Source organism: Diadema setosum, chromosome 15 (genome assembly GCF_964275005.1).
Source record: "Diadema setosum chromosome 15, eeDiaSeto1, whole genome shotgun sequence".
NCBI classification, from domain to species: Eukaryota; Metazoa; Echinodermata; class Echinoidea; order Diadematoida; family Diadematidae; genus Diadema; species Diadema setosum.
The window spans coordinates 6,215,050-6,241,099 of NC_092699.1; the positions used below are offsets into that span (position 1 = coordinate 6,215,050).

At 39.0% G+C, this 26,050-nt stretch overlaps 1 protein-coding gene across 1 annotated transcript in view; it reads right to left on the bottom strand.

Annotated features, from left to right (window-relative positions):
- Positions 1-26,050, bottom strand: part of LOC140238796 (high affinity cGMP-specific 3',5'-cyclic phosphodiesterase 9A-like) — a 269,607-nt gene that overhangs the window by 22,913 nt on the left and 220,644 nt on the right. The window contains exons 2-6 of the mRNA XM_072318693.1: positions 23,628-23,777; positions 20,340-20,388; positions 7,800-7,902; positions 3,571-3,710; positions 1,299-1,443 (exon numbers count right to left, since the gene is read on the bottom strand). Coding sequence (XP_072174794.1) covers positions 1,299-1,443; positions 3,571-3,710; positions 7,800-7,902; positions 20,340-20,388; positions 23,628-23,777 — 587 coding nt within the window. The remainder of the gene's footprint in view (positions 1-1,298; positions 1,444-3,570; positions 3,711-7,799; positions 7,903-20,339; positions 20,389-23,627; positions 23,778-26,050) is intronic.

Here is a 26,050-nt window from a genome sequence, read left to right on the forward strand (position 1 = left end):
ACCAGTCTCACATTTCATCGCTGAATACGAACGACGTTAACTACAGGGCACGTGCGTAATTACGCACTGGAATGAAGGACAAATGCCATAGAATTACGGCTCATTGTTCACGAGTGTATCGAGCTCGCTGGCCTTAGGGAAACGCGTGCTCTAGTCCTCCATTTCCTCAGTAGTAACCTTTCCTGCCCCACAACACAAGTCAAACACAATGGTGTGTGCAACATCACGCCCCCACGAGAACCCAGCCCCGAGATACTTCCCACAAATGCAGAAAACCCAGTGGACCTCAAGGGGGGGGGGGGGGGGGGGAATATATCTTCTGCATCTTTTGTAATGTTTTTTCCTCCTTTCCCATCTTTTCCATGAATTCTTGCTGTTCCTTTGAGTATGCCGGCCCCTAGCGAATTTGTGCTCCTTGTCGTTTCATTTTGCCATGGATTTCAGAGGCATAATTCTAGCTAATGATACCCCTGAATCAGAGTTGCAAGAAAAGACGCAAGCAGGGAAGGCCAGGGCATACAGTGTTCCTCGGTGCAGCCACATGAGAGCTGTACGCAATCCAAAAGGCAAAGGGGGGGGTAGCACTTTTGATTTTTAAATGTTCTACCTTTATAAGAGATTGTCCACTTTTTTACCTTGTTGCTGTTCATTTTACTTGTTTAATCCATTTACGACAAGGTGCTTAAACCCCAGTAGAATTTGCGGACGGCCAATTATGCTCTGTGCGCAATGGAATTACATTGCTACATTACTGGAATATGTGTAATCTCATAATGTCATCATCCTTGTTCAACGTGTACCAGTATTTGTTTTGGGTTTGTCAGCCTATTGTTTTATCTGCTTAAAGACAACAATGAATTCCACAAATCTATGCATGGCACTATCATATTTTATGTAATACTGTACAAGATTTGAAATAATAAAGATTGTGTGGAATTCCCCTTAAATATTTTGGATATCTGATCCACAAATGGCAAAGAAAGCCAGTTGTTCATTGGAGCAGGCAAACTATAGGACTTGCTACATACGGTACACCTCTAAAATTGGCCTACTGATTGCCATAAACAAAATACGCCCAGGAAGGCGCCAACTCTTAAAAGATAATAGGAAAACAACTCTTGCGAGAATAGCAACTTCTTGTGCCAACAGCCAATCAGGGAGAAGATTTCTTGTCATTACTATGACAGCAATATTGCCATTCCAGCAAGAGTTGCTATCACATTAAGTATTTTTTTTTTTTTTTATGAAATAGCTAGGCTCAGGTCATTCCCTCCCCATGACCCCAACAGTCTTCTCACCTCGATGTTGAACTTCGAGATGAAGTCCAGGTCGATGTACATCTGCTGGAGGAGGAGCATCATCTCAGCATCCTCCCACTGCCAGTTGTCGAACGTCGGCTGCCTCAAGTACTCCCTGATGTCGTCGGTCAGCTGCAGGTGTCTGCTGGAGGTGCGCAAAAAACCACACAGAAATCTCCGGTCAAGACTATTGCCTTCACGAAAAGGCAACAAAAACCATCTCGCTGCCCCTACCCTACTGATACAACGTCCAGTGCTAACACTGATATACTGTGTGGTAAAAAAAGGAATGTTCGCCGCATGAAATGTTCACAAATTGCCACTGGCATTCAATGTATAGATCTACAGCGTAAACAAGAATTTTCGCATCCATTTTAATTTTGCAAATCTTGGCTCTCAATGAATTTGTGACATGGAAATGCATGCAAACATTTCTGGTTGTACAGTACTGTCTATGCCATTATTTTGTGGGGTTGCTTTTCGCCAATTCGCCAACACATCAAGTTATCAGCTCTGATCCTAACATGAACGCAAAAATGCACACGTACATTCTTGCTTCAATGGGGACTGTACTCCACAATCGCAAATTTAACCATTAGTGAAATTGCCAGGAAGTAAGAATTCATGAAAAATTAAGCTTGTTATCAAAATACAGTATATGTTGTATACAGTAACTTATAAAATAATACTAATATGATGGTGCTACCTACAATCAGTCATCTACAGGCATTATGCCACCATAATCAGAAAACTTTTATCAATGTCAAGATAATTTTACAATAGATGCTGTCCTTGACTGAAGTTGTTAATGTTGCTTGTGGGAGACATCCAATCATGTATCAAACATAATAGAATAATTAGTGTTCTTTAGAGGGCAATATTTCCAGATGTCTCACCCCCTACCAAATACAGAAAACTAATAAGAGTCTGGCAATACATTCAATCAACACTTTCGTGACAAATTTCAGAGCGAGACAAATTCTTTGTGGATGGGCACTATGAAGTTTCATGACCTGTCTTTTAAACTTTAGTATAACATCTGCAAGGGGAAGATGGGGAAAATGCTGACATTCATCATAAACACCAAACATGATTGATCTACATTGAACATCTCAGACTACCACCAATCTTTTTTGTAACAAAGGAAAAGAACTTCCATATTAAACTTTCCAGGATGAGGAAATTTGCAGAAAGTATTAATTACATGTACGGTACATTGACTGTTCGGATTTTCCTCTTGTGCAGAAGGGTGCAAACTACAGTGAACGTACAATGATTGAAAAATGAAGCATAATGCCAATTATATAAAGTGACTCAGCATTCATATTGCCTGATAATAGGCAGGAATTGCCACAGACCAGACTTAAAGTTTCTCTGATGAGCAGAGATTGGTGTCTTAATAAACTATGAGCCATGGACAGGTGTGTCATAAAACAAAATAATTCAGCAAACATTGAGCCTAAGTGGAACGATCTTGATAGCAAATTTTGGTGACAATATTATGCTTTGCAGTATAGATCATTGTTCTTGTTAAAGTGCTTAAGGAGCTAATACACAGCATCATCACGTCGAATTATCCACTTCAGAAAATGTGGCATGGCCTCCGTCACTCTGCATGAGCTGAATTGCATCAATGCCGCCACTCACTGGCATTTCCCGTATACTGATTTAACTACACTGTCTGCAAATGTGAACGCTAGGCCTTTTTACAGATGGGAAGAAAAGACTGCAGAGTTGCCATGCATAGTTCATGTATATCAAAGGATGAATACAACTCCCATTATCAATCACCCCCTCCCTGGAACAAAAAAAAAAGCAACAACAATGCCACTATGTATATAACTTTACCCTCTACGAGCTCACATAATCCATGTCATAAAAGTTTCATTACATTGAAGTCACATTTTGAGGCAGGTGATGACCCGTAACCAGGCAACACCCAACATAATCTCTGGCACGAATCACATCAGAACGAAAAAGATGGCCGCCACTGCCGCCGCCGCCGCTCCGAACCCCTGGCATAAACATATGCCTGCTAGTGAGCATATGCCAAAAAAAGGCACTCGGAAACTTATTCGGAGTGACGTGTATTTGTAAACAGGACATTAAGCATGGTTAGGCATTAAATTGCTGCATGCATGCAATGTGTTTGACATTAAAGGGAACAGTTTGCAACTCACCCCATCCAGATCTTGCTAAAACTAGAGTATCTGAGAGAGCATTTCCCTGTTATTTTGGGAGACATCAGTCAGAGCTAAGTGCTGCAACTCACGAGATTTTGCTGAACTTCTCCCAGACTCTCCTCTGCTCGTCCTGTGTCTTCCTGAGCTTTTGTTTGTAGAAAGGCAACTGGTTCTGTGAGCTGGCCACAAACTCCTTGGTAAGACCGAGCCAGCTGAGGTGCTCTACACTCTAGTATACCAAAACAAAAACAAAGTATAAAATGAATAAATGAATGAATGGATGGATGGATGGATGGATGGATGGATGAATGAATAAATGAATGGATGGATGGATGAATGATTGAATGAATGATTGAATGAATAGATGGATGGATGGATGGATGAATGAATCAATGAATGAATGAATGAATAAATAAATAAGTGAGCTGGCCACAAACTCCTTGGTAAGACCCAGCCAGCTGAGGTATTCTACACTCTGGTATACCAAAACAAAACAAACACACAAAGCATTTATAAGGTAAATGAGTGAGTGAGTGAACGAATGAATGAATGAATAGATAAATAAATAAATGAATGAATGAATGCATGAATGAATGAATGAATGAATGAATGAATGAATGAATGAATGAATGAATGAATGAATGAATGAATGAATGAATGGGTGAATGAATGCATGAATATCTAACTGAATGAATATATGAATGAATGACTGAGTGAGTGAGTGAACTGATCACACACTCCATGGTCATACCCAGCCAGCAATGCTTTCTACACTCTGTCATACCAAAAAGACAAACAAACAAAACATGAAATGACTGAACAAACAAATCAAGCAAAATATGAATGAATGACTAATTGATTGACCAAATAAAGAATTAAGGAACAAATGAATATATAAAGGCATAACTGAATGAGTGAGTGAGTGAGCGGTTTAGGTGCCCAATCCAGCCCTGTTACACAGGGCCCATCGTAACTGTAGCAAAATGTGTAACATCTATATAAAATGGCTATTCAAATCCTTGTAGTCCCAACAGCCGGATACACTGCAATTATTAACTCTGAATGACTTGCTTCAGCAGTTCTTAAGTGATACATCTGCATACATTTCCAGCATAAACTAGCAGCAACTAATGTGCACCATTTGGATTCTATGTGTGTGTGTGTGTGTGTGCGCGTGTGTGTGTGTGTGTGTGTGTGTGTTTGTTTTTACAAGAACATGAAACAAAAACCACATGTTCATAGGCACCTTGATAGAGGAATTGTTAAAACCTTCAAAATATGTCATAAGTGTTGACATCCCTGTCAAGATTTCCTTAAAGGCATTGTGGTAAGGGACAACAAAACTGATACAAGCTGAAAAAAGACTGTTTTCATGTTTTCCTGAATGGACTATAAAGTGGGCTTTAATCAGTACATCCATGTTAATCATTAACCTCCTTCCCCATCTACCCTACTCCCCCCCCCCTAACCTTTGCCCTTTCACCTTTCACCTTTCACTCTTAGTCACTCTTTTCTCCAATTCCTGTTGGAAAATCAATCCCCCGAGAGTTTGGTAGACTAAGGAATGGGATGGGATCTCATCAGGCAAGCACTGAAAGGGGACGGATTTTTACTCTGAGCACGGGTAGGGGTAATAAAATATAGATGCGACCACGGATGCGAGAGAAGAAAGTGAATGGGAGACGCGGCCTGAAACGAGTGAGTCGGACATGACACCTGACAACACATGGGGCACAAAGAACAAAAAATAGATAAGGGGTTTTTCCCCCTTTACGTCCTATGCAGTAGTTGATTTCGTGTCCCTTGACACTCGTCTTCACACATTCGACGCCGATTTGCAAATTGAGTTGGGATGGCCAATGACGGGTGATAAATTGATACCAGACTCGAGAAGAACGTGTTATATTCCTCTGGTAAAAAACTTTTGAGTTCAATAAATACAGTATCTTGACAATGTAAGGGTACTGGTCACCTTCACCTTCAGGGCTACCAGCATTCACATATTAAAATTGATGAGGTTCAAAAAGAGCAATCAAGCAGATACATGTACTTACCAGTTAACATGAATTTCACTGCGCAAAAATGATTTCCATATAAGGAAAAGCTTTTATATTCTCTATGATAGCAGGCAACTGGGTGTCATATGAAATATCCGAGTTTCTCTTGCAGGATTCTTGGGGGAGGGGGAGATTGTCCTTTGGTGTTCTCATCCTCAGGGGTAATTGTCCGTGAGGCGTGGGAGGTAATTTTCCTAAGGAACAACTGTCCTTGGGAGTAACTGTTCAGGAGTAGTTGGCCTAGGGATAATTGTCTGAGGGGTAGTTGTCTTTTGGAGTCAATATATGGTGACCTGTGCTATGGCAGGCACTGTGATAGACTACCAAAAAGGACTATTGCTGCGGGAACTATTTCCTTCCATTTTTTATTTAAAAAGAAAAAAAGAAAGAAAACAAAAACACTTAATTTGCAGTGAACAACAATATGCATTGACAGGAATTTATTTGTGTGTGTTGGTGTGTGTGTGTGTGTGTGTGTGTGTGTGTGTGTGTGTGTGTGTGTGTGTGTGTGTGTGTATGTGTGTGTTTGTGTTTTAGATATGAGAGAAGCTACTTCAGGAAAATGCCTGCTGTATTTGATATGTATACTTAGGTTGATAGAGTATCCTTAATTTAGGTATCACACAAATTTCGAATGAATTCTTCTGCATCCCTCCCTCCCATCCCCTATCCTTTCTAATCCTCTTTCCTCCCCACCTCTTCAACTTGCTCCTCTACTTTCTTCTCTTCACTTTCCCTTCCCTCCCCCTCCCCCTAACTTTCCCATCTCGTTCCCTTCCTCCCCATCCCCATTCCTTTAGTCCTCTATTCCTTGAGCTCACCATCACAATCTACATTCAGTCCCACATATTTGATTGTTTGTGTGTTATTGTTTTTTTCTTCTCCCTTCCAAGTTCTCACGTATTCCCTTAGTCATGATCATCCATGACGAGCAAAATGTCATCAACAGTTTATAGCACATCCCTTGGCAACAACAGTGATGTTATCACATAAAAATGTTGACCTACAAAGTAGATTTTGATCCAGGAAAAGGAGAAGGAAATTTTGGCCTGAAATATGAAACAAGACATGTCAAGATATTGTCAGTTTTGGTGACACTGAAGTACCACAGTGTACAGAAAATGACAGAGAATGAAATGCTTCTTCTCTAGAGTTCATCTCACTTGTGTGTTTAAAGGCAGAAACCAATTTCCTACCAAGCCTCTACACTCCCTTTCCTTCACCTGTGTTGTCATGGCAAAAATCAATCTTAAGACGGCATTTTGGTGACATACCTTTCATAATACATACAATATGTGACCCTATACATCACAACCCCCCCCCCCCCGCCCCGCCCAAAAAAAAAAAGAAAAAAAAAGGCACACACACCAAATCTATGTGGGTACTCAAAATAGGTGTAATTGGTCGGAGTCATTTTCTTTGTTCCTTTTTCTGAAAGGGCAATTCTTCTTCTACAAAATTCTGAAGCTTGAAATCATAAAATGACTGGGTAACTGTCTTCTTTTACAGTTTTTCTACAACATTTTTTGGTAAAATAGTGTGATTAGGTATGTCTTTGATGCCCCTTTTCATTTCTCAAAAGCCCTTTAAATGCTCTTCACTTTCAACTCTTGTCAGTCCCATCTCAGCTAATTTTGGGAGAAAAGTGGCAGCAAAATATGTGAAGATTCTTTTCTTTTCTTTTTCTTTTTTTTACATCCCCCCCCCCCTCCCATTAGCAAAAAAAAGATAGACCCACCCCTGGTGGGTTTCTCTACATTTTAGAGGTTTAAAAAGGCAAATCACCTCAAAGCAGGAGCTGCATGGCTGCACATACTCAAGGTTGAAGTAACAAACACTCAGCCAACACTAAACTAACCTTGAATACAGTGAAAACTAAACCTTCAGATGTAATCACATGTATTAGGAATGCTATTTATTAATTAACTTTTCATTTGCGGGGGGGGGGGGAGGTAGAGGGAGATACACTGGTCAGATCTAGGGGTGAATTCAATACATGGCTTCTGTTAACACACCAGGAAATACAGTATGCTTTGACCCCCCCCCCAAAAAAAAAAAAAAAAAAAAAGGAGGGGGGGGGGGGGAAGGGGGGAAAATAAAAATACGTACACAAAGGTTGAAAAATGACAATGGAAAAAAAATCATGAAATTGTTCAGATAAACCCTCAAATAGAAAACTTATATCTGAAAGAGTATTTTTTTCTTTCTTGCTTCAAGACAAACTTTCAAGGACCATCTCATCATCTCCACTACACACTCACCTCTAGTTTGTCCCTGAATTCTTCAACTTTATTGCGGAGTTCGTAGACGACGGTGGGAATCTCTCCACCATCAATAAGCACTTTCTTCTCTAAGAGCTCCAACCTGGACGGGAAATATACAAAATATGTAAAAAGGAAGAAAAAGAATCATTGAATGAAAGACACAGACTTTCCTTGTCTAGAATTTGTTGACATCATCATATGACTGTTAGATAATCAATCACACACAGAGGAAGTTTAAACATTGAATATCGTCGGCTGAGGACCGGAAGGACTGCAGCACAATTTTGGAGGGGTACTGAGTTATTGGTATGTTGTGGAGCTCGACCTCTTCTACATTATGGTGTTGTTCAAAATTATTTGGATTTTCAGTAAAATGTTGAAATTAAAACCACAAGGGTATTATTTTACCCTATGAATAGAACAATGCTTTAGATCATGACTGCGTGGGAAAGAAAACTTTAAAGGCAGTCTTCTTGTAATGCTGATTTCCTAGACCACCCGACATGCTCTCATAAAATTATCAATATCTCCGCTACCGAGTATTTTTATGAGTCGTGTTACATATGAAATTAAAGCGGAAGAATAAGGGAATAATGTCATGTCATTTTGAGAAAATTGACCCTTCTCGACTTTCGGATCCTTTTGTTGTAGCGGGTCACATATACCGAACCTCTCTTTGAGACACACCTCCACCATTTTAAAGATATACCCCACCCTTCTTTGAGATTTAACCCATCCTTCTTTGAGACTTATCCCATTCAGATGCACACAACCCATGTTTTAGATGTACTCCCCATCCATCTTGGAGAGATACCCTCACTAAGACACACCCAAAGACTCTTTGAGATGTACCCTCATCCCTCTTAAGCCCTTCTCTACTCCTCACAGAAAATCATCCTCATCCCTCTTTTGAGATATACTACACTCCTCTTCACAATGTAGTCTCTCTCCTCTTTGAGACGCACTCCACGGGTCCCTTGGATGTGAGCATGCACAAGATGAGGCAACAAGTTAATCTTACTAAGATGTGAACTCATTCACTCGGAGCAATCACTCATCCAGCTCTCTTGTGGACATACCCATTACGGGAAGCTAACTCTCCCGCTAAACTGCATGAGCAAACAGTATCTCGTAGAACATTACAAACAATGACTGTGGTCCTTCTTCTCCACCTCCTCTTTTCAAAATAATGACCCCTAGTAGAATTCTCCTCCCCTCCTTGCGATACTCCTAACTCATTTTGAAAATATATTCTATTCTTCTTTGAGATGCAACCCATCCCGCTAAGACATACTCCATGAGGTACACCAAATTTATCTTTGAGATGTACTCCATCCATCTTGGAGACATACCACTTGAGGCACACCAAATTCTTCTTTGAGATGTACCCCATCCCTCTGAGATGTACCCCATCCCTCTGAGACATAACCCCTGGGGCACACCTAACTCTTCTTTGAGATGTACCCCATCCATCTTGCAGACCTACCCTCACTAAGACATATCCAACCCTCTTTGAGATGTACACAATCCGTCTTCGGGGCACACCCCCATGGACATCCATCCTACCCCTCTGAGAAGTACCCCATACATCTTTAGGACATATCTCCATTAACCTGTTGAGGACGGGTTGATTTTGCTACAATACGCATTTCCTAAACACGCTTGCCCGAGTATACTCTGGACTCCTCCTCAACAGGTTAAGACACACCAAACTCGTCTCTGAGATGTATACCCATCTGTCTTTGAGACATACCCCACAGACACCCACCCCTGCCCCTCTTTAAGATATATCTCCATCCCTCACAAAGATATACTGCATTCCTCTCCGTAATGTAGCCCTTCTACTCTTTGAGATGCACTCCACTGGTCCCTGAGAAGCGAGAGTAAATGAGATGAGCCAACAAATCTTGGTAAGATGTGAACTCATTCAGTCAGAGTCATCACTTATCCAGCTCTCTTGTGAACATTCCTATTACAGGAAGCTACCTCTCCAGCTAAACTGCATAAGCAAACATCATCTCATAGAACATCACAAACAATGACTCCTGTTCTTCTCCTCCTCTTCTTTCCTAAATGTTGACCCAGTTTGCAAGGCATTTACACTGAAAAGAGGAATTGATTTACAGAAAAGTAAATATATTCAACAAGGGAACGAAGACAAATGCGAAAGTACTCTAGAATTCCTGTGGGAACTGACACATGAGGCAAAAAAAAAAAATTAAAAATTAAGGACCCCATGACTGTGAATCACCTCAACTCTCACTAAACTTGTACAACAAAGCATTAAGGCAGGTCATGTCATTTTGCCTACTGGATTTTGACTAGCAAAAGGCAGCAAAAATGAAATGTCTTTGGCCTATATGACAGACATGACTTCTATAAGTTTTCATCGTTTCATTGTTGCTGTGTTTTTGTTTTGTTTTTTGTTTTTTTTTTAGATTGGTGAATGAGATATCCTTGATATCTTGGTTGTTTGTTGTTGTTGTTGTTGTTTTTTTTGCACATTACATCCACAGGACAAGGAATGTTTACTAAGTGAGGTCACATGGCATCACATGGCAAAAAGAACACTCTCGTGACTCCAACACAATGACACGTTTTCTGACTCGCAAACATTGAACTGACGAAAACTCTCTTTGCAACTTCCTACAAAGTGCGTGACCCTGATTTTATCATCTCTCTCACAACCCGCCAGATGCTACATTTGATTTTCGTTAACCAAACATTCCACATAGATCTCAGCCTGGGTACACTTTACTCAGAAGCAGTAGTGAAAAAGTTATCCCTTTGTGCGCTTTGACTACTGACTGGAACAGAAAACCCCATTGCATTGTACATACTGTGTAAAGTCCTGGGCTCTGAAAGGGTTAAAAGCCTATCCAGATGACATACTGAGTAAACCACATGTGACACCCTTATTCCGGCCATACCTCCCCACCCCCCCCCCTTCCTCCTTCATCCCATTACCCTCCACCATCAATACCACCGTCATCCCCACCACTACCACCACAAACACCCTCTCTGCTGACACATGTTCCTCCAAAGGAACAGCATCCCCCCCCCCCTTGTTTCTCCTCCACCTTTGAAAAGATGTATCGATCCATCTGGCATTGTTGATGTAAATTGAGCCGAACAGATTGATCTTTTCAGTGCATGTTTGCAAAACAGTCACAGCCATGTGGACAGGTCCTTGCATATAATATCTTTATTTTTTTTTCCATTTGATGCCGATTGATCGGATATGACATTCCCTCTCTCCACCTGCTGCCCCTGGCTGCAGGGGGAAAAAAAATCCTTCATGTCAAGGAAATGAAGGATGAAGATAACATTTTATCTGATTTATGGCAAGGCTAATAGAGGAAAGGGGAGAGCGAGATGGAGAGAGAGATAGCTCCTTCCACTTTTCCTGTCAAAACCAAATGTTGTCAAGATCAAACAGCACAAACGGCTAATGCAAATCTGTAATGTCAAGTTCAATGCTATGCACTTCCAAGCAGACATGCCTTGCATCGTGATATTTCTGTTCTATCATCTCACAATATTGACTGGCTCCACAAGTTTCAGTGTGATTGTCTCGCCATGTGGAATGTTTCCCGACCAAGGATTGGTTTAGGTGATCGATCTTTGGTGCATATTTGACTGCAAACATGGGAGGCATTAATGTCTAAGTTTTGTGTTTGTATGACATGCCTTCTGGAATAACACTATAAAGAAATGTCATATATTCAGAAGCTTTGTGAATCAAATCAAAGACAATGTAAAAGAAATTTGTACCTTGAGCCTTTCCTTTTCATTTCTCACATTTTCTTACATCCCTCTGCATGTATCAAGTCATACCTATAAAGACACACATTGTCATGCGCCGAAAGAACCATGTGAACACTCATTATTCAAGGAAGGTGTGCCCAGAAGAAAAACACCAGTGTGGCCCATAAGGGTAACACCCACCTTGCATGCAATCGCGGCATTATTCCGGGATTACAACAATATAACATATGATGATATGAAATAGTGCATAAAAATCTGAGATCAGAAATTTTACATCTGTGATGCCTTGCAAAGATGGCATTTCTTTATAAACTTTTCTCATGGAGGTAGTTCTGTCCCCTTCAGTGTGGTTTTTGTCAGTCATGAGTATCCCCTAGCCAAGATGTTAAGGGAGCAGGGGTGGGGGTGGGGGTGGGGGGTGGGGGGAGGTAGGTGACAGGACTACCAATCTTTACCCACTGAGGTTGGAGAGAATCCAAGATTCAACCAGGAAGACGACCATGTGGTGGTTGCATCTAGTCCAAACTAATTTCCCAAACCAAAATCTAAATCTAAATTCTCACATCAGTACCTGGGGAGATATTTACTTCTTCATCTTTTTGGGGGACTCCAGCAGACTTAGGGAGACTTTAAGGGAGCTTTTCATTGCTATACCCATCAAAGACAGTGATTTCTCAGATAAAATAGAGTAAAACAGCAAAAACAAAATCCAAAATTGCTACAGAGATGATTTTAATCCCTTAAAGAATAGCCAAATGTCACAGACACATAATGTGTGTCCCTGTCACTGTATTAGTATACCAAGGTTTCCACTATATAGGAGACTACACCTGTCCTTCTATAATTACCCCCTCTCTCTCCCTCTCTGTCATTGTCTGATTGTTCAGGGTCCATGCTACAGCCCATTTTTACAACAAAATGAGAGAGAATTTGAGATACACATAGTTTACAGAAATAAAACAGGGGGAGAGAAACAAAAAGAGGAGAGGGGGAAAGAGGGAGAGAGGAAGAGAGTAGGAGATGGAAAAAGGCAAGTGCTGAAAAAAAATGTAAGAGATAGATAGAGAGAGGCATACAGACAGACAGAGAGTGTGTGGAAGAGAGAGGGAGAAAATGGGGGGGATATGAGCTGGGGATGTTTGACAAAGAAAACAAGTCAATCTTCAAATTTAAGTTTCACTTAGAATTTTGGTATGCAACTGGTTTTCCTGCTTAGTTCAATCAGCCCTTTTAACATTCACTTCAAATTGTTAATGATATTTACAGAAAAAAATATATTATCTATTTCATCTCGTCCATTGACGGCTGCATGAAAAAAAGTCTCCTAAATGTTCATTTTCATCAGACAGTTAGAATAACATTGAAGACACAACAATAATCTTAAGCTGATCTTAACTTTTACGATCGACTCATACTTTCTATGTGAAACATACATCTGGAGACAGAGAAAAATTATCAGCCAGATGAGAGAAGAAAAAAGGACACAGAAAGAGATGGAAAGAAGAAAAAATGAAGATGACAGGGGTTGACTGTTAACTTTATGAAGACAGGAGACAGAAAACAGATCTATGCGAAGACAGAGGGAGAGTAAGATTAAAGGGAAGGTACAGTATTGGTGGAGATGAGAATTGGGCTTTTAACTTTTTGCACGATACCAAGAAAACACTTATGATATAGTACCGAACATACAATTTTAAGAGAAATCCAAAGTTTATTTGATGAAAATCGGGTTTGGAATGACTGAAATATCCAAAAACAAAGTAAAACAAAGCGACTGTAATAAAGTATAGGTCCCACACTTTATTAGAATCGCCCTTTTTTGGATATCTCAGCCATTTCAAAACCAATTTTCATCAAATAAACATTGAATTCCTCATAGAATTACATGCTCTTTCATATTTCAGAAGAGGTTTCTCATTATCTCACCAAAAAAAATGTTAGAAACCGGAAATTAGGTCTCAACCAAAACTATACGATCCCTTTAAGAAAAAAAGAGAGAGGCAGAGAAAACCTTTGTCTGATTAATAAGAAAAGCAACCATTAGAGAAAAGGGAAAGAGAGAAGAGAGAGAGGGGAGAGAGAGAGAGAGAGAACGAAGGAAGGAGGGAGAGGAAGAGGAATAATATTGACAGAGACATGGCTGACAGGGAAGAAGTGCAGACAGGCCAAGGGACCATGGAATAGATGAGACACACAGTGCTGTGAAGAAGAGCACCGAGCAATAATTGTGACAATAACAATCATAAAAGCTAGACAGATAGACTATAGGAACAGTGACAATAATAATCATTAAGGGCAGACAGATAGATAATGGGAGCAAAGAAACTGGAAGATTAGATGAAGACAGTGAGGCAGAGGGCAAAAGATGAAGATTGGGACAAGAGATACGAAGAAAAAGCAGAGAAGATGTACATGACTGCCTCCTGAGGCTTAATTCCAGATTTACGAGCTGGGGGAGGGTGGAGGAGGGGAACTTTCAAACAAATTATCTCAGAGTTTACTGCTTTGATGATATAAAAATTGAGTCTTCACTGCCTATCTGCTTCCAAGAGAGTCTGGTCTGCTAGAATTGGCTCAGCTTGACAATGATTCAAAGAGGAAGGAAAGTATTTTACTAGAAGGAGCTACATCAGTCTGGGTGATGTCTTTTTGGTTGTGTGACCGTATAGACACATAGTCATTAACCTCTCGTCTCCCCACATATGAGTTCCAGCAGCATTTATACAATTAAAGTGTATCTATACTCAAAAAATTTGATTCTCTGACATTGTAGTTTATTGTATTGGTAATATAACTGAGAAATCTGAGACTAACGTTGCTCCCTTACAGAGATATCGAATTAAAATCATCAGTCCCCTAATGGCTAAAATTAAATACAGTTACATGGCATCACAAGCAATGGATGACCTTCGAAACATATTGAGGATGAGTCCTAAGTATACTCGGGCAAGTGTCTATGGGAAATGCGTGTTGTAGCAAAATCAGCTCACCCTAAACGGGTTAAGTCTATTAGTCAGATCGGGAAAATATCTATGTAGAACGTCGATAGTATACACTTGATAGAGAAAACTTCACATTTTTATGAAAAGTACACATTCCCTCCTCTTGATAAAGACATGTATGTCAGGGGTAATACAATTTCTCCCTGTTTTCAGATAGAGGCAAGTGCTTTTTTTAATATGCTAGAAAAATAAAGATATGTTGAATTCTCTTTATATATTCTTCATATTGTTGTCCATGCGTGATGTCACAAAATGGTGTAGTCTTCTCATCCAGCAATGGCTGCACTGAAACTTTAAAAACTCATAACTTTTGAACAGATTATCCAACTTTCATTAAACTTCACCGATGTGTTCTACTTAAGATGTATATTGCTGCATTCAATCTATCCACAAACAGTGTCAATACATTCTGATTTTCTTTTCCTTCAAAACGGTGATCTTTATTGGTCAATGTGTGAAGTCTTTTTCATGGGCTATGCATCGCTGCAGATATTGACTTTTTCTCATTAATCTTTGCCATTTAGAAGGCACTGGCATAACGTTGATGTCATTGCAGCAAACTGAATACAAACAGCTACCAATTAGGACTATTCACTCTACCAACGCTTCCTCTATTTCCTTATTGGTCTTGTGGGAGGGGGATGAATGAACTGAAATTCAATTCGATAGATGATGAACTAAACATCATTATGCCTCTCTGGTCTATCAACCTGTGGCAGAAAAATGCCAAGGAAAGGGGAGGGGAGGAGGGAGAGGGGGGTTCTCAAAGATGTGGGGAAAGTTGAGTAGACATCGAAGCAATATCATACAAAATCAAATGAGCGTCACCTCATTTCTTGTGTCAAAGACACATAAATTAAAGACAAAAAAAAAGCAGAACTGGACAAAGTGGAACAACTACAGTCTTGGTGACTGACCCTTTAAACCTCATCTTATCATTTCATCTGCAGCATGCGCTTACATTTTGGCTAAGTCAAACAACTGAAGAAAGAATGAGTAAAGACTGAAACTCGGTACAAAAAGAAAGAATTCAAAATTTACAACAAAAAATCAATACAAAAAAATAACAGGAAAACATATAGGCAGAGGACAAAGATCACATAAGTGTAAGTATCATATCATGTATTGCACTGAAAGAAGAGATAGCAGGGGCATTTAACCTAATGGGCTCAGTGAACAAGGCACGGAAATTATTCCCGATCAAAGCGACGGGGATTAACGGACGAGCGGTTCCTTTGTGACAGCGCGGCTCACTCATTATCGTAATGGAAATGCCTATTGAATAGGAACAGTCCGTCCCTAATGAGATTTGGTAGCAAGAGTAAGTAGAGTTTACAGTCGTTGATGTTTCAATTTAATTCGGAACATAAGCGCGCATCCTGCTATCATGCTGTACCACCATACTATCATGCACTTGGAAAACCGGAGGGGGGGGGGGGGGGAAGGGGGAGTTATCCCAAAGTTCTCAAGACGACTTATAGAAGAAGACACAGCTAGCTAGAGAGAAAAAGAGAAAAGTTAAAAAACACAGCAAGTAAATTTCCCATTCATGGACATCATGATTAAAACATTATATTTTTCCTAATAACTGCAGCAGCAAAAGTCTTTGAACTCTACCCAATCCTGCAAACGAATACCCTTACAAAGTGATGTCTCTAGTAATTGTTTCAGTTTTGTCTGTTCATCCTTACTTTCTAATCTACTGTTGTAAACTGCTCATGTTGTTGTGCACACTCCTCCAAAGATTGTGCCCAATTCCATCAAATCCAAAGATTTCCACTGCCTATAACTCGATACCAAGCTGCCCACCATACAACTCAACATTAATTTTCAAATCATTCTCCCCTTTTGGCCATTTTTTTTCTTCTACACATACTTTAATAAAACTAAATATATAGTCAAGTATTTATCATGCTTACTCCATACCTGCCAACTTTAGAATTCATAAGATAGGAATAGATAGGGGAAATATTGCAAATACAGGGATTTTACATAGGAAATAAAATAAATATGAGACTGCAAGGCTGTATTGAGCTTCTACTCTAAAAACATAGTCCTGAACATTCTTTTCCGATAAAGATAGTTGGTATGAATGGCATTTGCCATCCCCTCAAAAGCGCACAACTGAACTGTTCTGAAAATTTTCTCAGAATCATTTCACAAAGTTGCTGCCAGGCAACAAAAGAAATACAAGAGAAAGAACAACAGATAAATTCTGATATCAGTTAAAGCACTTCTGCAACTGTGTTACTTTAAACTTATTTTTTTTTCTTTGTTTGCTTCTTTGTTTGTTTTTGTTTGTGTGTGTGTGCATGTGTGTGTATGTTTATTCTTGGGGGTGGGGATCTTATGAAATTTTCAATGGCTAAGAAATAAACAGACAAAGTTTTCCATACAGGCAATCCAGAATATAACTTGAGATAAACAAATCAAAGCTTAACTATAAAGCTAACCTACACATCACTTTTTTCTGTTTTTTTCAGTCAGCCATTTACGAACAACTCGCTGCGATGTGACAATCAATGTACCCAGCTTTGTACCGTAGCTCAAAGCTTGATCTCGGGAATGGGCAAAAACTGCATGTGGCATCAGCTTTGGATAGGACTGCAGATGGTATGACCTCGTCCAATCTGGGGCACAAACAAACATGTAGCTCAAGAGACCTACACCTGCATGCAGCCCGGGGTTGTTTTCATATTCACTGCTAGCTCTGTGCAAATCATGTTACTCCCCGGGTCAAAAGTACTAACTTAATGTGTTTTCAAGTAGTCATTAAAGTATGGCACCTAATATGTGTCATGTATTAACTGGACTATCCTGCAGGATCTAAATTTTGATGCTTTTTTAGGATTTTTGAAAATGTTGCAGTGACATACTATGCTCCATAGGATAAGTCTCATTCAGTAAAAACTACTAAGTTAATGTCCTTTCAAGCATTCATAAGAATGTTACACCATATTATGCACCGACTAAACTGAAGAGAAATACTCTATTACTTCATCATATTGACAAGTTTTTAAGAAAATGTTGAGTGAATATGCAACCTCATCCTGTGGACCATCCTGCATGAACTACAAACTTTCATATGTTTCAACACTTTTGCAAAAGAGTTTCATTTAATATTAGTCACAATATACTCTAAAGTAAATATAGCAAGAGCTTTAACCTTGATGTTTTAAAGCTTCCTTGAAGGTTTTATGCTGGAAGAGTACACTGCAGTTTGGGAATTATCCTTTATTATCCAATCCTGTAAATATTCCTCACTTTAGGGGGTTTGTGTTTATTAATCACTTGTTTTCTCACTGTATCTGAAGGTAGTTCATTAGAATTGGTCCCATGGGAAACAAACTGATAATGACAATTTTGTCTACTTTTTTTCACACTGTCAGCCTTATTGATCTTATATCTAGTCATAGATTTTGCAATGTTGGCATCATTATTCTAGATATAATAACATATTTCACACTGCCAGCTTCAGTATTCTTTATTTGTCTAAGACCGCGTTTACAGTGCAGGGCTGGGCTGAGCATGTGGTACCAATTGTGGTACTCAGCCCCGCAATTCTGTGCGTTTACAGTGGACAGTTTGGCCCGGCTTTTAATTCCAACCTTTCAATATTTTATTGTAGTGGCGCTCTGCTCGTAAACAAATGATTATTTGGGAGCATGCCGGTCGCAATTTGGTACCGCATTAAGCCCAGTTTGCGTTTACAGCGAGAAAAGGCCAGGCCAAGCCCGGGCTGAGCCCGGGCCGAGACTACCTCCAGAGCTTGGCCAAATACACAGCCGTTTTTGGTATTACATTTGGCCTTTTGAGCATTTACAGTGAAAGGAAGGCCGCGCAGAGCCTGGCCTTTACACTCACTGTAAACAGGGTCATAGATTCCACACTGTTAGGCTCATCTTTCTTAGATTTAGTCACAGATTAATCAGACAGGCTCCCCATTTTCTTGGGGTCCACAAATCACGCAAACTTACAAAATTTCAAAAACTCTACTGCACGGTTCGTCAACTTTTCAAAGACAGATTTCTTGTCTGCCACAAATGTAACCATGTTTGCCCTTTTTATTCCACTAACTAGGCTAATATACGACACGAGGCATTACTGCATGACATTCTCGTTTGTTCTGTTCCCCGGGGCAGGAAACTTCAAAGTAATGTGGTCAATAACTGCAAATGTCTTTTGATCCTCCATCCTAATAACAAAGGAGAACGTCTCGAGTGTAGCCACTGAGGGGCAGGAACTGAAAATTGAGGAAAAATCAAATGAAGATTGTTGCGACGTGGGATTGAGTTTGGCATTGTAATGCGATATGTCATGCAGGAAAGCACTCAATTTGAAACCTGTATGCTCGAGACAAACGCCGCCCATGATGAAAGGGGAATGCAACGCAAACACGCCTGCCGCGGCATCGCGGACGGCGACAACGCCGAAGCAAACATAGGGGCTCCTTCAAATCTGTCGTGTCATCGCTGGCACGTCTTTTCGACGATCCCAAGAAGCGAACCCTCTTTGGATTCCATACCAATGAATATATATATATACATATCCCTAACCAAATCAAAACCCTCGTGGCGCAGAAAATGTATCTCGCTAATATTGAACATGAGTCTTCTTACTCGGAGCTGGGATACTGTTTGTGCTGCATTAATCGGGATAGCGTACGTTTGCTGGCATGGAGATGAAAACGCAGATCATTTTCGCTTTCAGAAAAGTGTCCATACACGTGTGAATGATTCCTTCATCATATGACTCTGCATATTTCTCTCAATGTAGGTCCTTCTAGCCACCTTAACATCAACCCATTGAATATTTGCACCAGGTGGAGATTGTAGAAAGTCTGTGGGAATGTTATAATTCAAAGGGATGGGCTAATCAAACTAATCATACTGGTATACCATCAGGCAATGAAGGGTTGATGGATAATTGATGCAAAACTCTGAGATCTAAAATTCAAATAATACACTTGTTAATTCCCATGTTATCAATTCTATTCAAATTCACATCTAAAAATCCGTACCTTATTTAAACATCTGGACTATATCCCTGCAGTAGAGTCAGTATCAAACAAATTTAGCTTTAAAACACTTGAAAAATAGTCCCTAAAAGAAATGCTTGCTTGATTGAGCAACAAAGGTACTGTACAGATATCTCAGTTTAGGATCTCATCACAAACAAGGCCAGGAATGATATTCTCACTGTGATATCGATTTTATATTGTGCATTAAAATATCAAAACCAGATCCAGATGGCAGCAGCATAAAAAAAAAAGTAATTAACTCTACCTATCCAATATCTCATTGCAATGATATTGGCAGACAATCTATCACTGTAATAAGAGTGACAATAATATATCAGCCCCTGTAGCATCACAAGCCTGAAATAAACAGTGATGTCACATATTCCACAAGAATAGACTTGAACTTCAAGCAAAAGACAAAACAAAAAACAAAAACAAATTCATCAAAAAATGGATCCCAACAGAGACAATACATTTTGGGATCTCAGTTTGTTACTGGTTATGGAGTTGAGATACAGTTAAAGAAATGCCATAAGATATGGTGGCTACCCCATGCAGAGCTCAACACTTTTCTGGCTGGTGGTCCATTTGGGCCAATAAAATTTCTAAATTCTGAAATTTTTGTGGCCCAAAATAGATACGTAGTGGCCCAAAATAAACGCAGGAGAAAAAAAAAATCCATTTGGAACCTTAGTTGCCCCATCAGAACACAAACACAACACAAGGTAAAACATGAATGAGACTTACCTCGACTCCATTTTCTGAATGTCGAAGCCAAGCTGTTTCGCTACACTTCCTGTATGTGTACATATGAAAAAAAAAGACAAACATTTTACCACTGGAGAATATACACATATCTGTTTAATTTTGTTGGTTTCAATCATAAAAGTAAAACAGGTATCTTTCACAGATCAGAAAGATCCACACAGCTAAGACTTGTCACAATTTTTTTTCCCGCAAAAATCCAACTTGTTTCACTACAAATCAATCCACTAACTTTCTACCAAATACATATTAGTATTGTCTGAACAAAAATGCAGACGTCTGTCCAAAAAAAAGAATACAAATGTAATACACACAAATCAAAAGCTCCAGAGATTTGCAACAGGAGAAATCTTACTTGTTAAATCTTACTTTTAGTACAACTAAAGTTCCTACTAAATCTATCTTGTTTCAGACTGAATCTTTATCTATGCTTTATCTTGCATATCATCACATTATAATATAAAACCCTTAAATTTTCAGTCTGTTTTGTAGAGTCAGAGGATTCAGATCTGATCTGTACTTATGTTCAGTAAAAACTCTTTTCTGACCTTTTACAACTACCCCCCAAAAAAAGCAAAAATCTAAAATTTGCTTCATGTTGAAAACAGCCCCCACCAAAGATATTACAGATGAACGGATTGGCATGTTTGTGCAACACAATCAAGGTGTGCTAAGTTATTACAATGTGCGATATAAACCTCGGCTTGATCTTTAATCTCTGTTTGTGTGAAGGGAAGGGTCACTTGTTCTGGATTCATGGGACTTCTTGTAACTAACATTAATCCAGGGGATCAATTTCTCCCCCGCCCCTCCCACATACACATGAATACAATTATCAAACTGAATCTAAATATGTCACAAAATATCTTGATCTTAAGGTACAAGTATGTATGTTACTCAATATCTAGTTCCTTAAACAATTTTGGAAGCCATGCCTTATCACAAAATAACACTTACCATTGAGTAAATCAATAATCAAGACTAGACCACAGTGTCAGTACAAATTACCACACAAATGTAAAAGGGTGCATGAATGGAGTGGGTGAATGGGAATGTAATTTCTACATCATGACTATAACAGCTTTCTTTTCTTTAAAGGCAGTGTACAAATATGAAAATTTTAAATCAACTACAACTCCTTGTGTTGATTGAGAAACAAGCAAGCTTGATAATTATAATCCCCCTCCCAAGAAATAAATAAGTTCTGTATAAAACCAATGTCTTAAGATTCATCACGCTGTAAAATCTACTGAACATCTACTACACTGCAGACAGGATGCTGTGGCTACCTAAATAGTCTATTACACACATTTTGAATTACCAACATATTGAGAATAAAGGACAGAATTGTGTAGATAATCCTTACCGCACTTTCTTTGTCAAATGGTACATATGTCGCAAACTAAATGCTAATGAACAGGGATTACCTAATCCCGTAATCCCCTAATCCCTGTTAGGTCACTATGGTCTTCCAGCCCAACTGAGGCACATTACTTTTCCTGAGCAGGCTTGCTAATCTACAACTAGGTTAAAGGACAAGTCCACCTTCATATACATGTGGATTGAGCGAATGCAACAATATTAGTAGGACACGTCAGTGAAAGTTTCGGGAAAATCGGACAATCCATTTAAAAGTTATGAATTTTTTAAATATCTGTGCAGTCACTGCTGGATGAGAAGACTACTACAGTGTACGACGTCACATGCGTACAACGATATGAGGAAAATAAAAAGAGAATTTCACAAAACTTTACTTTTTGAATAAAGTGCACATTTCTTCAACTTGTTACTGACTTATGTTAAGAGTAATATTATTCCCCCTGCCTTCTAAAAGAGAGAAGTAGAGTATTCTTTTGTTATGCAAGAAAAGTGAAACTATGCTGAATTTTCTTTACATTTTCTTTATATTGTTCTACTCATGTGACATCACAACCTGTGATAGTCTTCTCACCCAGCAATTCACAATCCACAACTATATTAAAGGTATTGTTTACCACTGGGAGCAGTAACTTAAAATAAAAGTTTATAAAGCACATTATTTGATGCATATGTGTAGGTCAGTTGTATCACAAAACACTCTACCAAAGAAAAAAAAATGCAATAAAGCCTGAAATATACGGAGATATCACTATTTTCTTAATAAACAATAACTGTAGATGGTTTATGCTGCAAACAATTTTATTATACCTATTGTTAACATTTTGTATATTTAACAATAATTAAGATTGATTATACTGATTAACCTTTTTACATTGGTTGATTCTATTCCTAACTCACATTTTAGAACTATTTTGAAGCACTAAGCTGGGTTTTTGTTTCATCTGCAAATGGTAAATAATGCCTTTAAGGTGAATTTGTCCTTTAAGGAATGCAACAGTTGGTGGTGGCAGAGAAAGAGGTAGCACTAGTAGGAGTAGTAGTGTTAGCAGAATTAAGCACTCACACAATTATCAAAGGAAAACTTTCAGAATCATCCTCTTCCTACATCATTGTTTTCCTATGGAAGTTGGGGTGGTAGTTATAGATGTAGTAGGAACAATAGTAATGTTATAACTAGTGGTAATGAAAGGAGAAGATTCTTAATTTGCATTATAGTGATAGCACTCATAGAAGTAAACATAGAAGATTAACAAAATATGGACTAGTGGTGGTTACTGAGGAGGACCAGAATTAATACCAGATATGGTAGGGCAGTGTAGTTATCATGGCTGTAATAGATGAACCTGTGGTGTTAGTGTGGTGTTAGTGTGGTGTATACAATGGCACAAATGACTACAAAGCCACCAGCTTTTAACATGCAGTCATGAGTTAGGAGAAGTAGGTATTCAGAATAAAACAGGTTGATTCAAAACATCATAGATACATGCTTTGTAAGCATTTGAGAAGTTTGAAATTTCAAATATTCCTACACTTTGGACTTAGAGCGGGATTATTTCTACTTGTCAAACTTTTGATTTCTTAAAGATAGATGTCAATTTTCTTTCCTTTTGTTTTAAATGTACATGTATCATCATACTTCTGCAGTTAATGTCTTTGGCTTTGAAAGGGTAATACCATGGAGAAAGGTCAGAAATATGAGACTGAAAAATAAATAATAACAAATGAACTACAAGCATCAGTTGTAAAGAACATTGGAAGCAGGGTGTGACAGTCGATAGACGGGAGGCTTTGGCGTTGGAAAAAATCGGTGGCGGTGGGACACGGGGAGCCGCGGCGACTCGTGGAAGATTTGAAAGGAGGCGGTGAGGGAGTCCATCGACTTACTCATACCATCACAGTATGCTGCGACTACTTCGAGTTTATAGCGAGAGTCCGGCGTGTTCTCCTCCAGCGTGGGTGATATATTGACCAGGTTTCCCTTCTGGTTGTACAACTTGAGGATGTCGTTCGGCCCCGCCTCTGCCGCCGACCGAAATACGTCTGGAAGAGAGGAGAGAGAAGAAAGATGTAAAGTTACAAAGCATTATCAACAAACGTCTTTCTTTTTTTTTTTTTCTTCATCTTTTTCAAGGCTGTCGTATCTTCCAGCTATATGCTTATTTGACGACAGTCCTCTGCATTTACACCCCAATACATGTACCATAATTCAGGCTGATCATTTGATTCACTTTATCCCGACTGGTTCCCAATTGATGGGTTATCTTATTCTTTTCTTTAATCTGTACACGTATATATCTCAGTTTTATATTTGGATGTACACACTGTATGTTCTATTGTCTTGTTAACAAAAAGAAATGATTGTATTTCATTTGTAATATATATTTGATACAGAAAATTCCTAATAAATTCATTTAAATTTGAAATTTGAATTTGAAATTTGAAAAACACACATGCATCTTGCTGCAAAAAAGAAATGAACACTTATTTATCACAATCCATTTAAAATAATGCAGTTCACCATCAGCACTATAGAAAAAAAAGCAAAAGCACGACTCTACAGGCATCATTGGTGGCTGGGTCACCTCAAAAAGATATTTTAGAATCCTTGATTTTGATTTGACTTGATTTGATTGAAAAGTATTTGATGAAAACCATCCATAGCAGCCTGCAGGCTAAATTGTTGAAAAAAAAATTATGAAACTAATCATGTAGTAATAGAGCCATTTCTTTCAATGCATTTCCTCTATGCATCATTTCCATTTGAAATTTAAAGCCTTCTCAGTGAAAGGCTAACAGCATGCCATATGGGCAGTTGATCTTGATTTGTAAAGTTTAATGGTAAGTATTACCCTGTTGAAGACTAGTCCCAAGTATTCTCGGGCTGGGGTGCATGGGAAAACCATGTTATCGGAAAATCTGCCTGTCTTTAAGGGGTTAAGATGCTGAAATGACCTATCTATTTCATATGTCACAGACATCGATTCTTTGGTAAAATGCAGTATCTCATATTCATTGTCTTCATTAACTTCATAAAAGGTTTTTAAGTCTCGGTGCCGCTAGAAGTTAACCCATTCCATACTGAATTCTGAAATGCCCATAAACTATGAATAACACATACATCATCATGTTCCTGTACAGAATGAGTTAAGATGTGAGAGAATGCTATAGACTTCAGATTAAATTGAGAAAAAAAGATTGTTGTTACTACTTGAATAAAGTAACACCTTTGAAAAGTCCCACCTTGCATGCAAGCACACACAACGCGATTGCACAAAAACTCATACACCTGCAAACCTTAACAAGACAAGTTCTTATGAATTGAATTACTATTCCCACAGCTTTGCATGAAAGGGATGATTCTGACCTTTGCCTCAAGCAAAAACTTTGATGCCCCCACCTGATATCATTACAGAGAAAACAAGCTGCAGGCTGACATTAAACCAGTAAAAACTTTTACTGAAACTTCTGGGCACTGCTTTACTAACATGGAAAATGAATCAAGACAAACAATTAACCAAAAGTTGTAACAGGTGTAGATCAGCTCAAATCGGGAAGGAGACATACAGTTTGTACATTCGAGATGTATTCTACATAATGTGCACAAGATATTGCTCCCAAACAGCTCTGTGAAACATTTCCTAAATTCTAAGGACTGATTGATCCCAAAATTGTCCCTAAGATCAGTTAAATTGGACTTAGGATTGGTTTAGAGCCTAGTGAAACAGGCCTCTGCTCTCTCCTCATGTCCACAAACTATCACAACACTGAGTTGTGCATTTGGCACCTCCTCCCCCCCCCCCCCACCAAGAAAAAACACAAAAACGAAACACAAAAAAGTGACACTGAATTTGATATGTTACAGGGATGTGAACCCTCCCACTACAACTTAACTTGAGTTATAGGCAGAACTACTCTGCTTCTTACAACATTATGCAAAAGTCAGATTTTTGTCTGCAAGCTGCTTTGATCACAACAAAAACAAAAAAAGTCAACATTACCCCTGGTAGGTCGTCTTCTACTACTACTTATGATCTCGATGCTTCAAACCTTTCAAGAGAAAGAAAAAAAAATGTGAGGGAGAAGTAGAAATCTACAAGAAACCGCAGTCAGAGGCAAATGGAATGTCTAATGAACTCTGAGTTATCAGCAGTGACTGATAAAGATGATGACTCCTTTTTTTGTGTGTGCGTGTCTGACGGTATGAAAATGTTCTTTCCCTTTCATTTCATTAATCCCATCACAGAAATAACTCCATGACAAGGGGGGTTCCTTGAAACTCAAACTATCACATTAGCATGACATCCTAAGCCTTT